Source organism: Photinus pyralis, unplaced genomic scaffold, assembly GCF_008802855.1.
Source record: "Photinus pyralis isolate 1611_PpyrPB1 unplaced genomic scaffold, Ppyr1.3 Ppyr1.4_LG6, whole genome shotgun sequence".
NCBI classification, from domain to species: domain Eukaryota; kingdom Metazoa; phylum Arthropoda; class Insecta; order Coleoptera; family Lampyridae; genus Photinus; species Photinus pyralis.
The window spans coordinates 10713385-10729705 of NW_022170663.1; the positions used below are offsets into that span (position 1 = coordinate 10713385).

Sequence of the window (16321 nt, forward strand, 5' to 3'; positions counted from 1 at the left end):
GCGGGAATATCAAAAAATGATTTATGTAAAATATTCTTCATATGGAGGATCCCATTTAATGATGCTATGCACATTTTCATATAACTGTCTAGGGTCAAGTGCAGGGATACTAATTTTTTCAAATACTTTTATTGAATACTCTTATTCTACATTGCTAAATAATGAACTTTCGTGGGAAACGTTTTTTCCCCTACATTTACCATTTTTTGGTCTAAATGTGCGCTTTTTGGTTTGACTTAGGAAGGTGTTCTGTCAATGACTTGGCACACTTCTTTATAACGATCTAACGGATAATCGCGCAACTACGCATATTCTTTCTGACAAGAATTATAAAAGAAAATGTGCACTTATGTGCCAAATTCGTTTCATTGGCACTTGGGCATTGCTAGTGCCATCCATTCAAGTATTGCAACGTATTATTGACAATGAGTAAGTGACTATAATACTGCAGCTTTAGAAATCTAGCAAAGCGCATGCCCAAAACTAAATTTTGAAATCGACATTCAAATATGGCTCTTCGAAGAAACGTCATTTTTTAGAATTCGCTAAAAATGCTCAATCAAAATGAGATGTTCTCCTCTCTTTCACTCAAGCTGCTCTACCAACCCAACCCACTATACATTTACAAACATCCATGCCCAAACGCGGATTCGAACCAGGGACCCTTAGCACCACAGTTCAGCTTTAACTGACCTGCGCCACATGGGCCGCCTATAATAGGTATCTAAAAAGTTAAAATTGCAAACGAAGGATACTCATTGATGTCTCGACGAGATTAAGTAAGGGTATTTTTTAGATTTTTTTTGTGAATTTTGAACAATGACGTTTCTTCGAAGCGCCATATCTGAATAGTTTTTGGAAATTTAATCATCACAAAAAAAGTATGCTTTTGCCATAGAATGGAAGACGAAAAGGGTATTCAGATAAAACCGGGAAAAGGTAAAAAACTTCGCATTTTCGAGGTCGAAAACTTGGGAAAATGTTAAAGAAACATCCTTAAACGACATCCCAAAGAATTTCTGGCCTTTTTTTATCTGAAATTGTCGACTGGACTACATATGAAAATGCTCTCGTAAATAAAGAAGTTGGCATTGCGCATGCGTTAAACCACATTTTTGATACTGCGTATGTGCAAAACAACATTTTGAAATCGTATATTCTTTGCGAAAGAGCTACATATGAAATTTAATTTAAATATCTTCATAAATAAGAATAATAAGCTTTGCACATATTCGCCTGCCAAGATATAGGTTTTCAAAAAATACCCAGGAGCTTTAGTTAAACAATCGTGCTAAAAATATCAAAGGCACGAGATCCTTGCACCAAGCCCTTTCAAATGTGCCCCATATCACACAAATCGGTTCAGTCGCGTAGAAGTATTACGTGTGACGGACACACGTACGGACGAACGACAAAGTGCAGCCAATACCGTTTTTCACTTTGAGGAAAATACGCTAAAAGGATTGAGAAATAAAGTACACGTCAAAAAACAGTACGCATATCCATTATTATAGTTGACTGTACAGGTACACGTTTTAGGACACCTCGAATGTTAGTAACCCTGAATTGTTTTTTTTTATACCTCAAAGCGATGGATGATCTTGAAGCAACAATCCAAAGAAATTAAATTAGTCACACCTACGAACGTCTGATTAGGAACGGTGATTTGCAGTTTGCATTAAAAGTGAATAACCTTTCGAATCCTAACTAGACATAAAATACTTACCTTCTTTGATATTGCAAAGTGCTACGTGCCAGTTTGCACACAAGCACAGTCTTAATATGAAAAAAATGTTCACCCTTTCATTCCAAGAACCTACTTAACCGCGTTTCGCGTTTCATGGCTCAATTTATCAATCCTTGCAAGAAAGTTTTTTTTTCTTTTACATCTTGGACACGTAAACTTTTTAGGACGTTAAATAACTTGTTTGGAATTCACACGTACCCGAAAAAAATCTGCCTTCTACGGAACGAAATAGAAGTAATCATTTTTATTAACAATTATTATTGTTAGTAGTGGAATTAGAATAATTAGAAACGTGCACTTAAATTTTAATGCCGGTTATGTTACGTGTCAGGACACCCGGGTCACTTTTGGCCGGGGAAATTAAGTGGGACAGTTGCGATTTCGTAATGCTTTCCATAATGGTGGCGTTACTATTGTTAATTAAGGTGAGACAATGACGTCCCAAGATACACAGATAAACAGAGTAACATTGAAATTGCTCGAAATCGATTTTTGGTTAGCACAATTTTAAACCCTCAAGTGAATAACAGTTTTAATTAAAAATTACCAGTATTTTTGTTCTTAATTCTTAATTAATTATGACCAATTTCGGTCTTTACCTTTAGTGTATCAGATAATTTTTAGCGCATTTTAAAAAAAATACGTTAAAATATTCGTTTCGACTGGCTGGTTGGCTGTCCGGATGATATCTCAGCAATTACAATAGTTACAGACTTCAAATTTTCACTTTCTGCTATAGTGTAGATGTGCAGGCTCTAGTCTATTTTGAGTTAGATTACTCATGAGATAGATAATTTAAAACTTCGTTAATAAAATACTGATCGGTGTTACAAAAAATGCGCTTTCATAATGCATATGCTGATTTACAACTTGTTTTGATACATTTCCTACAAGATAAAGGCTTAACTCTAGTATGTCCCAGAATGAGAGAGAGACAGAGTAATAAATGACCAAGGGTACGAAAGAGTATGACTATTTTTGTATACAAGTGGACAACAAATTAATATTTGCCATCAAACATAGGTATTTGAAATGATAAATTTAAAATGCGCAGCATCCAATGTATGTGGGTGGGTGCTTCGGCAATACGTGCCGGCGATAAAAATTAGTCAAGTAGGTATAGAATATAATTTGTTTAAATATAGTCGATTCCCCTTAATTGACCTAAACTAATACATAAATTATTCGCTTAATTAATACAAAACAAAGTCGTGTATGTTACCCCACTTCTAAAACTTAAGAACGGCTGGACCCTGGGCTGGACCGATTTTCATGTTCTTTGATTTTGAATTCGTCTCCGACCCAAATAGTAGAACTATTAAAATATCTAAAAAAAACACAGAAAATATAAAGAAAATTATTATAAAAGTAATACGAGAACTAGTGACAACTGTCAAATCAAACCAAATCTTACCAACCGTCAAATTAATTAATTTTGATTAACTGTAAATCACGTAGTGCGGATTTAAAATGTGCACAATAGGAACTACGACTGTACCCGGCGCGTAAGAAGATCACGCACCTCCACTCTTCATATTCTATTAATTGCCCCTATTAGTGAACCACGAAGCCAGTTGGCTTCCCCTGGAGACTCTAAATTAGTCATCTAGTTTCAAAGATTTAAAATGTGCACAGTGGGATTTTGCAACATATCACCACCATGTCTTAAAACGAAACCCTAGACGAAACCTATTAATTCACAAAACCTCAAAGGATGTAAAATGTACACACTGGAATGGTATTATATAGAAATGTTAGGCAATGGCAATGTACTTATATACAAAGTGTTCAGCGAGGAAAGGGACAACGCGATATCTCGGGAATGAATGCATATTTTAAAATTCTTAAAGCTTTGTTATACATGTAAGCTATAGCCATATATTTTTTGGTAAAACGTTTTTCAATATTGTCAATGGGCTCTAAAATACACAGACGGATAAGTCAGCTGTGTAATATATAGTAGCTATAATGAATGGTTGGACGTAGGTCCGCGAAAGTTTCTGAGTTAGTAAAACAGTTTCCAAAATTCCCATGGAAATTCTCAGGGAAGAACAGGATTTCATTTTTTACAATCGAAAAAAGATTTGATATTTACAACGCAGGTTTCTTTGATGGCGTTTTAAGGTGTACTCCGAAAAAACTTCCCGAAGTTCCCACGGGAACGAGGTGCGGGAAAAACCGGACTTCCTAAAGTAGGTACGAACTTGGGACTGCTAATAATTAGAAATTCTTATTAGATTTGTTCCAAAAACCAATAAGAGGCTATTTGCCGTTTTGTCTGTCCGTTATGATTGCTCTGAAAAGCACGGCCCGAGTTTCAAGTCACTTGGTGAAAGTTATATACCTAACCTTATAGTTTCGGTCGTAGACTCGCTGTACGTCTTGTGCCAGTTGATTATTACTGGACAAAGTTGAACTAGTTTAGTCCGGAAATAACGAAATTCGTTTACTATATCACACTTTTTTTTCGACGTTACCAGATACGCAACCTTTGTTGGAAAGATATAAGGAATTATAACCGATCACGATAAGGGGTCGAGCAGGAGGACTATCGTTGGTAGATATTAATTCCTGCTTTTTAGACCTTTAATTAGAGTACCACGAAGGACAAAACCTGTGCCCTCCACACCCAACCCCTTATTTTGATAAGGGGTAAGAAAGAAAGGTGGTAGTTGGTGAAGAACAGTTCATTTTCTTAAGATCTTGAATTAGAATACCATGAAGGTTAGAACGTGAGGTCCCTCCCCCTCCACCTTATTTTCAAAAGTTTTATGTTGCACCTTTAAAACAATGCTTATGCAAAATATGAGACCAATTGGTTGTCGCATGTAAAAGTTATGCACGTTTTACTTTCAAAAACAGTGTCTCAGGAAATAATTCGAGGGAGGGGGCTTAAGATATGAAAATTTGATGGCCTTCTGGCACACCTTCCAGATAAACGGACGGGCGGGCGGACAAACCGCAAACAATAGCACATGCGCGAGATGCTAAAATCTTTTAAAATTCTACGTCAAGGGTTTGCTTAAATATAACTCCATGTACTCCTTAGAATCAAAATGACCTAAGTGCTCAGCAGGTAACGTGTGTAATAACAAAGTACCTAGTAATTTATACAGATTTATCCTTAACACAATCTTGAATGATTAAATAGGTATAACAGTATCACTTTACACGTAAATCTTTGCTTTAAAATTAGTTGCAATTTCAAAGAAGGCACGTGCTACTGTCCATGTAGCGGTAGGGATGAGCAATAATGAGTATCCCCCACTCGGTAGCCTATTCACCTTGATTAATAAAAGTATAGGGCCCGTCCGATTGGCAGTAATTCGCGTGGTCAAGTGATACCATTAACTAATATGTGCATTTGCAAGACCGTCAACGGATCGCTGCAAGCGGTTGGTGCAATTTGTGGTAAAGAAGAATGTAAAATTCGGGAAGATTGTCTATCGATTAGTACTCAATATGTAAGGCGCATTTCTTCAAGCTTGGATGCACGTTACAAGAATTTGAGGAAATCCAAATATTGGAGGTATATAAATTTTAACTTATTTCTTATCAAATTGTACTTAGAGCCCTTAAATAAATTATTCTTTCGGCGAGCTTTTGTAACACATTTTTCGTACTAAAGTTATGCAAAGGGCATTTTTGCCAAAACCTATAAAACTATATATTAAAGCTTACGGTGAGTAATTTGGAACGGATGAGTTGGGTAATGATTGTTAGATGCTTTGGAACATTTTTTCAGAATCTTTCAACCCTTAAAAATTAACCCGGATTGTGGTTTATTAAAAAAAAACTTATTTAGTCTGAAAAATGAATAATTTATCGTAGTGCTTTAATGTAAAAGTGTTATTGCCTATAACATATTACTTTGTAACTTTTCAACTCTTAAAAACCATCCCTTATTACAATGCTTAAAAACTGCTATATTAGATAAAAGATAGAAATACAATACGCACAATTACATACAAAAATATATTTAGTGTCTAATGTTTAGCATAGGAAATATACAGGGCGAACATTTTGTCTAAGGCACTGGATATAAGTCCAAAACAACATTTTTTTAAAGAACCTTTATGGCATCCAAAATTATAAAAAGTGTGCTACTCAAATTAATTAATTTCATAATTTAAGACTGGTCATCTTTTTGTTATTTTTAGGTTGTTATATTAAAAAAGTTCATTCTTTCAAAATACCTCGCGTAAAATAACGCTTTCTATTAAAAAAAAGTGACCCAGCTTAGTTCTGTAGACGCCTCGGTAGACGCACACCACTATAAAAAATTTTTAACATTTCCTTAAATTTTTTTAATGATTTTTGATACAATAAATTGCTTTCACATAACTAACAAAAGAATAACGATTGTTAATGAAATAGTGAAATTATTAAATTAATTAACATCACCACTTATTTTAATTTAAGTTTTACTCTTAAATTATGTAATAGTTTTTTAATGCTGATTTATCAAAAATAGTGTACTTTTCAAGAATATGTAACGAAAGCGAGTGGTTGCCATTAAAAATAAGCCCCCCTTGACCATGCTGAAGTACGCTACTGACCACTAACTCAAAGTACATAGATTGGTAGCAAAGTTTTTATCAATCTGGATACCATTATAAGCTTCTTTAAAAAAATGTTGTTTTGAAGATATATTTCTAGACAAAATCTTCACCCTGTATACCGGTAAGGTAGGTAGATCATCATGCTCAGATTTTCGAAAAAATCATGATTGATTTGCAATTATAACTCTTTATTTTTTATGATAAAAAACCATTTTGTGGGTTTTTGGCGTACCAAACGTACTTACCGTATTTGATTGATTTGAATGTTGAAGAAACATCCGACAGGCTCCGTAGTAGTCTTGAAATCGACTATTTTGTTTGTTCGTTCAGCGCAACCATTCTATAAATGTTTATATGCGCATAAGAATTCACCCCATCCCACTTCCACATTTTTTACAGGGAGGTATTGCATTGGGGTAAAAAATGACCCCCCCCCCCTTGTTTACGGAAATACATGTTTTGAAGCATCAGGAATCCGATTCAAACAAAATGTCGATGATATCGGTCTGTCTGTCGGTCGGTCATTTCCGACTAAACGACTGAACCCATTGGAACCAAATTTGGTACACATTTTCTTAGCCACAAGGAATGATTGCAAAAATAGAAGAGTATGGTAATGTTTTCTTTTATTTTACAGACTATTTTCAAACACAACCCAACCAGCACATTTTGTAACAATGTTGGCGGTCGCGACAATAAGTTGTTTAATGATGCCGAACTCCACCGAATCGCAGAAGAACTCATCACCGTTACTAAATCTTCTGTATTTGGCATCTGTGAGTGCGCATTTTGGTATTCAACTATGGATGAGTTTTGTATCCGGATTGGCGCTTTACTTCACGCTGCCTCGCCGTATATTCGGAAAAGTCCAAAGAATACTGTTTCCAAAATACTTTCTAGTCAATTCCATACTTAGCCTGATCTCGTTATGTATATTTTTAAGGAAACACAATGGAAGATTATTAGTACCACAAATACGCTTACAGGTAAACCTTCGCTACAAATCACTGTAATTTGTATAATATTTGTCTTTATTACAGGTCGAAGCACTTCTACTTTGCTTTTTCCTCGAACTGATCATACGACTCTACCTAACACCTCCTCTTTTGCACTTTTTGCAGAAAGCCACCGAATATGAGGAGGAAGTGGGAGTCGGAATGGAAGTTGGGAGGCATAAGTCGGGTGTTCTTGCTCGTAATAAAAATTACGTTTTGGTCTATACTTCCTTTAGAAAACTACATATGGCCATAGCAATAGGAAATATAATAACGTTAGCTTGCAGCGTTGTTCACATTTATTATATTGCAAATATAATTCAATTTACGTAAACGAAAGGTGTAGAAATTGAACTTCGCCATTGAATTGTAAGGCTTTCAGTGATCTGATTAAATATCTAAATCTGTGCCTATATCTGGTAAAATAATTAGGAAGAACACTGAGCGGATAGTTTTGAGGTTAAGGCAGAGCTGGGCAGTATTCGATTTTGTAAATACTTTTTAGTATTCAAATCCTTTAAAGTATTCAAATACTTTGTAATTAAATACTTTTATGGAAGCAGTATTTGTATTTGTCAACTCAAATACTTTCACAAATATTTAGTATTCGAATACTTCGCAAAGTATTTGGATAGTTCGTAAAGTATTCGAATACTTCGCAAGGTAGAATACTTCGCATAGTATTTGAATACTTTTACAAAAAAATCGACTGCACCAAAATTTCTCGGGAAAACACTTTTTCTTATTAATTTTGGTGCGTAGAATCCAAAACAATTCGTACTTTTTCGATCAGACTTCTCAATCAAAAGTTATAGACTAGAAACCAATTTCGAAAGAAAATTCAAAGGGCTGTAACTTTTGAACTAGTAGCCCAATCTTGGAACTGTTTGAAATTATGGATTCTACAGGCCACATTCTATAAGAAAATTTTTTTTCCGGGTCGATCTGAGACAATTTTTTTTTCGGGGCTCAAAAAAAGGCAGTGTATAACCTTCCTTTTTTACCAAAAATCGACTACACCAAAATTTCTCGGGAAAACACTTTTTCTTATTAATTTTGGTGCGTAGAATCCAAATCAATTCGTACTTTTTCGATCAGACTTCTCAATCAAAAGTTATAGACTAGAAACCAATTTCGAAAGAAAATTCAAAGGGCTGTAACATTTGAACTAGTAGCCCAATCTTGGAACTGTTTGAAATTATGGATTCTACAGGCCACATTCTATAAGAAAATTTTTTTCGGGTCGATCTGAGACAATTTTTTGTACGGGCTTCAAAAAAAGGCGGCGAACCTTCCTTTTTTACCAAAAATCGACTGCACCAAAATTTCTTGGGAAAACACTTTTTCTTATACATTTTGGTGCGTAGAATCCAAAACAATTCGTACTTTTTCGATCAGACTTCTCAATCAAAAGTTATAGACTAGAAACCAATTTCGAAAGAAAGTTCAAAGGGCTGTAACTTTTGAACTAGTAGCCCAATCTTGGAACTGTTTGAAATTATGGATTCTACAGGCCACATTCTATAAGAAAATTTTTTTTCCGAGTCGATCTGAGACAATTTTTTTTCGGGGCTCAAAAAAAGGCAGTGTATACCCTTCCTTTTTTACCAAAAATTGACTACACCAAAATTTCTCGGGAAAACACTTTTTCTTATTAATTTTGGTGCGTAGAATCCAAAACAATTCGTACTTTTTCGATTAGACCTCTCAATATAAAGTTATGGACAAAAAACAAATTTCGAAAAAAAATTCAAAGGGCTGTCTTCATTTCCGCATACGAATCTCGCTATTGTTTTAATATTTTTTCTTCCCTCCCACTAATATTTTGGTAACCACTCCCCTATTAGACCTTTATAACTACTACTTCCTCGCGCGCTTTTCACCCTCTGTTGTATTTGTGCATCCAGATACCTTTTTGGCAGCGCATTTTTGATCTTTTGCTACTTCTCTCCTCCTTTTGATCTCAACTTGTCCATATCCATTTCTTTGGTAATATTTTCCTCTTTATTCTTCCCACATTCCTTTTGCGTACATCCTCGTCGTCAAGCTTTTACCAATTTGCCTTCTCTATCGCACCTTCCTCGAATCTTACCGCCCTGTGCCCCGACGCTATCCTTGTCTTTTCCATGTTTGTTTCTTCCAGTTCCTCCCATTCCTGCCACCCCCACGTCCCCGTTCCGTACATGACCACCCCTCTTATAATTGCATCGAACAGGTACTTTCTTGTTCTAAAATCATTCTTGAACCTTCTCCTATTCCCCAAACCTTCTTCACCTTCACTACCCCCTTTTTTCTTAATTCATTTCTTTTGCTTCTTTCATCTCTCCACTTCCATTACCCGTTTCCTTCCCAAATCTCACCATCTTCGACTTTTCTACATTCTACATTCCTTTCGTTTCTTAATAGCTTTCCATTATTCCCATCATTTCCTTCATCTGTTATCTCTGTTACCATTATCGCTGCGTTTGCGTATGCCAGTGACCATATATTTCTCCTCTTCACTACTATCCCTCCACCTTTGCCCTGTCTGAGTCCTTTACATGTTCAAAACACTTCAGACTTTCCTTCTGTTCTTGTTTTGTTAATTTCTTGTGAATTTTCCCATATTTATCATCTTCCATACTTTTTCCCTTTCCACTCTATCAACCTGGTCAATGAAAAACGCGAACTCTTTTCCGCGCTTTTTTTCCAATTCCGTTTATATATTTGCTCCTTCTTTTGAAGATCGGCACAATTACCCCTTTTTTTCATTTTTCGGGTAAACGCCCTCCTTGCCATACCTTGTTTACTAGATTTCTCATTCTCTCTTTGACCTTATATGTGGCGCAAATTCAAGCCTCACTACCTATTTCTCTGCCGCTTTCCATTTCTTCTGTTTTTACTCGGTTTCCTCTTTTTTTTCTCATCTCCTTCAACCTTCCCTTTACATATTTCTTCCATAGCCTCCCTTTTCCTGCTATCCATGTAGTAACTTGTCAAAATGGTGTTTCGGTTCCTCTTCCTACCTCTTCCATTTAGTCTCGTCTTTCTCCCACTTGTTATATATTTTTTTCATCTGTTCCTCCCTTCCAAGAATCCTTTTCTGTTGTCCTTCCTGATTTGCTGTTCGTATTCTTTCTGTTTCTCCATCTTTTTGCTTTTAATTTTTGTTTTTCTTTCTCTTTCTTTTCTCACTTTCCTTCTTCTTTCTTTCTCCACCATTTCTCTATATATTTCACTTTACTGTACACTCTTTGTCCAGCCACTCCTTCTTTTTATCACAACGCCCCTGTTTAATACTCTCCTTTGTATGATTCCACTCCTATTTCTTCTTCTTGTTGCTCTAGTCTCCCTCTGTACAGCTCCACCGTGTCGTTTGTCCATAATTGTATCTTTCTTCGATTTTGCGCTTTTTCATCTCTTCATCTTCTTATCTTCGCTTTTAGACTAATTTCCTTCGGTTGGCGATCCGATTCTAACCTTGTTCCTTTCATCTATTTCTTTGATTTCTTTGATTTACTGTTGCGTAATCAATTACCGACCTCTCTCTTCTTACCATTTATGTGAATTGCTCGTCCCTATCTTGCTCCATATTGCCGTTTAAAATTCTCCAACCTCTCTCTTCTGATAATTCGAGTAATACTTCTCCCTCCTTGTTACACTTTTTATCTCTTGATCCTTTATGTTGTGTTCCTCTTCCCATCTCTACCCATTTTCCTTTAATTCCTGTTCTGGAATTAAAATCTACCCCCCACCCTTGTAATAACCCTCTTCTTCCCTTTCATCTGGCATATTTTCTATTTTTAAGTACTTCATTTATTCCTTTTCTGTTGTATTCTACTATCACTCTTATGTTATTCCTCTCCACTTCCACTTATCTGACCGTTATTCCTCTTAATTTATATCTCCATATTCTCCATTGCTTAGCTTCTGTTGTTTGTGTCTGTACCCCCTCACCCCTCTCTCGCCCGTCTATCTTCTCTTTTGCTGTTTGATTCTCTCTCCGCCCTTTCTACTCCCGATTTTTTCCGCTCTGCTCTCACTAATCCTTTTTCTTTGGTAGTCCCTCTGTATTCTTCATCTTCTACCATTAGTTTGCTATATCACCCTCTTACTTTCTTTCCTTTTCCTCTTTCCTTTTCCGCAACCTCTCTAATTTCTGTTCGTACCCTTTTTTCTGCATATGTCAATTCGTCATCTATTTATATCCCGCGGTTCTTTAATATAACCTCCTTTTCCGCAATTATTTTTCCTTACATGTTCTCGACTATTTTACATTCGCCGCTACTTGTAGGTTTTTTCTAGCCATTCCTCAATTCTCTCTCCCGTTGTCCTTTTCCATCACTACTTCCATTATCGTTATGATGGTGTTCTTTATTTTCCTTTCTCTTTTCTCTCATTTTTTTTCTTTTTCCTTAACCTACTAACCCAACTGTACAATTTAGTTTACACAGCCCGGATTCAAACCAGGGACCCTTAGCACCGCAGTACCTACAGCTTCCAGGCCACTACGCCACACAATTTTCTATAAATGTGTACAGTAACCGAAATAATGAATTAATTTTTGGCTTTTCCACACTGTGACCTAGAGGACAATAATCGAAATAAAAATATATTCATTCCAAAGAACAGACCATTTAGTCTTTACAATCACAATCACAAGTATATGAATTAACTGGAGGCTTCGTTTCAAGGCAATTATTATCAAAAGTCTGCATACGTCCACTTTTTCTATCAAAAGTTCCTAGATACTGACCGCAAAATTTACAGTGAATGTTCATAGTGTTACTGCCTCCTAACATGAACGGTAGAAAGCATAAGGGCCAACAGCCCAACAAACAGATGGCGCCTAAAGACGAATGGGTGATCTGAAACAGTATTTACAATTCAATATAGGTACAAATGCGAAGGGCCCACTTTATTTTGTTGCTTGCGAACGATGGGATGTCCCGTTTTCCCACATGAAGGACAAGTCAAAACTGCTATACCAGGTTTCCAGGTTTCAACTAAGTAGGTAAACTATCAGCGAGAGAAACACGGGATCGATGCGTACTAACCTGTAGTTTTATACATCCTCTTAGTGATGGAGCTATCTAGACTACTGTTCGAAAGGCTTGTCGCATGCTCAATGCTAAAGTTCGTCAGGCTTGCCTTCGAATGGCCGCAGTAGAGATGTTCCCCTAAATTGGCAACTTTTGACGGAGTGTAGAGTAATGCGTCCCCACACAGTCTACATTTAGCCGCAGGCCCCATCTCAAAGTGATTTGAGTTTATGCATTTTATTAAGGTGCGTACATACCAATCTAGTTGCTCGGTGGTTGCATATTTGAAGTAATTTTGGTAAACTCACATATGATCTCGCATTCACTACGGACTTAACGGTATTTTCGTAAACTTCATAATTTTGGCAACAGTTTTCCAATTTAGACAGTTGACGTTTCTAAGGTTCTCGAAATGAAAGATGACGTGAACGTAATAATGAAACATGCAAAGTTTGCTCGTAGTAATCAGTGAGAGAGGTAAACATTAACATTAGGTATTCCAAGACGTACAGTATGAAGGATGTAGGTACCTTTTCGATAGGTAAAACCGTTGAGTGAAATTTTTCGTTATTCAATGGTTCCAGCACATTCTGGTGGAGCTACTATGGGCCACGTCATGCAGGTACCAGAGATTGAGCCCAGAAATTAGGTTTTCAATTATTGGGTGGTAGGTAAGGCTGAAGATAAGTGGTTCGCATGGATTACTGTGCTGAGCTTGTCTCTATTCCGAAGAAAAGAGAAGAGGGGGTTGTATAACATTGGTACAGGAAACTGTAAATGGACGGTATTTTCCGTTTTACTTCTGCAGGCATTTGGCATTTTTCTAGTTGAAGGTACTCCAACAGTCCACTTATAATCCATACCTTTGTATAGCTTAATTAACGTTCTTGTCGTGTGTATCACACCTTCGCAACCACTTTTAGTGTTGACGCCAAGTTGGTGGGTTCTTCTCCAGTTTCAGGATTCATGTGTCTAGAGGCAATGTTGGCTGCAATGTTTGCAAATTTCTGAGCGGCTGTGGTTCTTGCTCCTCTAGAGATACGCTTCCAAATAGGCATGCGATTCTACCTTAGGAAGAATACGACTTTGGTTCAAGGTGGGAAGTCAAAGTCAGGGTGTGCGGAGGATCAGAATAACATTTGACATAGCCCTCTAATCTGCAAACGCATGGAAGTATTATGTCTTTGAGGGTAGATGCATTGATGCTATAAATTTTGAAAGGGAGATTTTGAGTGACGCGACACTTTGTGGATGCGGATGCGATGTGAGGGAAAAATTCTTATAGTTTTTTGGTAATCTTTTTCCTATGAGAGACAATACGCACCACGGCAATATGTAATGAATAAACAGAATACGGGCAGTTCCATAACAAAGTTTATAAAGTTATCATATTTAAGTCACCTCCTATTTTATACAGAGTGTAGCATTTAATGCTCCTCCGATCTCTTTCAGCATAAAAGTCATAAAAAAATGTATGAAAAAGGGTCATCAATGGCGTGCTGTTAGTATTCCAGTGGCGTATCAAACTTACGTTTTTAAAAAAATGGAAAGCCCTATACTTTATGGAAGAATTGGAAAGTACTTGAAGAGTACTCATTTTTTTATGCAACATATTATACCCTCAACTTTAATAATTTCGCCGTTACGTATATCATTCTTTCCTCAAAATTTGAGGGTTTGTTGAATTTGTTTTTTCAGAGAAACTAAGTTTGGACTAATTTTTTAAATTTCAATGGCACCCCCATACAAAAATTATAGCTCGTAATTTCTGAAACTACAAAATGACTACTGATACTTAAAAACATCGAGTCCAAGTTGTAGTTGTTACCAACAGGAAGGTTGTCATTTTGAACATTTATTTCAAGTTGTTACTTACTTTGTTGGTTGATATATTATTTTCACTTTAGTGGCTCACATCGAATTGTTTTGGCGAAGTAGGAGGTGCGTGAAGTTAGCACGGTAATGGAAGCGCTAACGAAGTATTACGACCCAGGCTTTAGTGCTTGATTGTGCACGAAAAAGTAACCCAGCACGCTCACTCCTCTTTGAGTTACAGGGTATCCGTTTTGTGGCAATCGTTAGTGCTTCGTTAGTGCACAAAAAAATACAGCACTTCCAATTGTATTGATGACATAAGGTGTGGTCCCCGTTTCTGATTCGTTAGTCTATGATTGTGCACAAGGGAGTACAGCAGGCTGTGCATTCCTGTTTGAGGTATGGGGTACCTATTTGCATTTTAAGACTTTATTTTGGAAGCAATAAGCAGAATTTGTGACAATTGGTTCAGCCGTTTAGCCGGAAATGAGAGTTTGACCCTCTTGCGCATGCGCCATTCAGCTCCTCCTTTTATTTGTAAGAATATGTGTACCAAATTTGGTTCCAATAGAAAACCTCCATGGAAATTTCGTCTAGAAAGGAAAATTTTGGATTTTAGAAAAGATATAGGCATACATACAATGATAACTAAAAATGTCGGCAATGTTAGTCACGTTAAGGCAAGGCAGATCTTGTATAAATTTGGACTAAATCCTTTAGACAAGAATCTTAATTCTAAATTAATTAACTGTTTAGATACTTTAAAACAAAAATTAAAAGTTACTGCTCATAGGTTAAAGAGATATAGTACTTACATCTACTAATAGAAAAACTAACAATAAGTTATTTATGGAAAATACATCTAAATTTTTTAGAAACCTGTGATACTAATACACCTAGGTACTAAATTATTTCCTTCTGATGATAATAATGTTTCATTACTGGGCAAAAATTTGGGGAACTTCATCTCAATATAACGCAAATGCGTTTTGGCTAAATAATTTAAAAAACAGTTCAAAAAATTGAACGTGGGTAGAAGAAAATTCAATAACTTTAGATGATTTTATAAATACTTTAAAATTTAGTACCAATTGGACTGCATCAGGAATAGACCATATCTAAAATTATTAAAGCGAAGTTTAGCACTACTACATGTCAGGGATCGACTAATCGGATTGATTAGCAATATCGGCAAGAAGGCTCTTTTCAAAGACACAACAAAAAAAAACAGTACATAAAAGATATATATCTCTGCGTATGTCAGTTCTGAACTTTAGCCAGCCTCTGCTACGTCAAATCGAGATATAATATCGATATCAAATATAGCACAGTACATATTTGAAACAAGTCACCCTGCCAAATATTAATAATCATAATCACCCGCAAATAAATAGTAGGAGTATAACGATAGTATCACATTACAAAACAAACACAAAGAAACATGTCGTGGCAAACATTAGTATCAAGTAATTAATTCACAATGCCAAGTGCAATATGCAACAATCAACCACCTAACGTATGTCACTCGTCCCCAGATGAGGCACCCTGTAAATACACAGTAACATATTCAGGTAAACAAAAGCGAAATGTGCTACAATAAATGCAATTATAAATTATAATGTAGTTCTGCATACTTGTATTGAATATTGAATAAGGGAACATACAGTATCTAAATATAAATAAAAACACATAAATCGGTCAGAAATTCCAGTAGGGCCAGTATAATTAAAAGTGCAATTCGTATCTAAAATGTGTTATAAATGGTGATAATCATGCGGTACGAGAATAACATTAAATTGGCAAATAATCGAACACGTGCATATCATTATTAGATGGATGCAATCGACGAAGAGATAAATAAAACGAGTACATCACCTTTGTAATTGTCGAAGCTGCACTTACTATTCGCAACGTAAAGATTTACTTCTGGTCTCAACAAAAGCACACATACTTCTGCCGCATTCGCCCCCATTATTTTTTTAAACAAATTTTAGACGAAATTGTTTATATGACCGTGCCCCGAGCCGTCGGTCGATATGGATCATTAAGTCCTCTCGCATAGCGTAATATTTGACACTTTTATTGTAAATTATGGCCCATTTCAATGTAGAGCAGAGAAAAAAAACACGTGTTCCACGAAAACGAAAACAAAGCGCAATCTTGACCTTTTTCGTCGCGCCA

At 36.1% G+C, this 16321-nt stretch overlaps 2 protein-coding genes across 2 annotated transcripts; one reads left to right on the plus strand and one right to left on the minus strand.

The window, feature by feature from the left end:
- Positions 1-5086: 5086 nt before the first annotated feature.
- LOC116174480 (transmembrane protein 205) lies at positions 5087-7681 on the plus strand. Its single transcript, XM_031492415.1, has 3 exons — positions 5087-5276; positions 6947-7295; positions 7350-7681. Exons 1-3 carry the CDS (start codon positions 5104-5106, stop codon positions 7635-7637), a joined length of 810 nt encoding a protein of 269 aa, XP_031348275.1. The 5' UTR covers positions 5087-5103; the 3' UTR covers positions 7638-7681.
- A 4239-nt stretch (positions 7682-11920) lies between these two features.
- On the minus strand, positions 11921-12670 carry LOC116174988. The gene is made up of 5 exons (XM_031493027.1): positions 12634-12670; positions 12583-12586; positions 12341-12536; positions 12201-12289; positions 11921-12151 (listed from the first exon to the last, which is right to left on the minus strand). Exons 1-5 carry the CDS (start codon positions 12645-12647, stop codon positions 11921-11923), a joined length of 534 nt encoding a protein of 177 aa, XP_031348887.1. The 5' UTR covers positions 12648-12670.
- Positions 12671-16321: the final 3651 nt, after the last annotated feature.

Coding starts and splice junctions, on each gene's coding strand:
- LOC116174988 (XM_031493027.1), bottom strand. Junction 12,290..12,340: donor GAGGATGTATAAAACTACAG/GTTAGTACGCAT, acceptor TTACCTACTTAG/TTGAAACCTGGAAACCTGGT. Junction 12,152..12,200: donor TTCGCAAGCAACAAAATAAA/GTGGGCCCTTCG, acceptor ATACTGTTTCAG/ATCACCCATTCGTCTTTAGG.
- LOC116174480 (XM_031492415.1), top strand. CDS start 5,104: ATGTGCATTTGCAAGACCGTCAACGGATCGCTGCAAGCGGTTGGTGCA. Junction 5,277..6,946: donor AGGAAATCCAAATATTGGAG/GTATATAAATTT, acceptor TTTATTTTACAG/ACTATTTTCAAACACAACCC. Junction 7,296..7,349: donor TACCACAAATACGCTTACAG/GTAAACCTTCGC, acceptor TCTTTATTACAG/GTCGAAGCACTTCTACTTTG.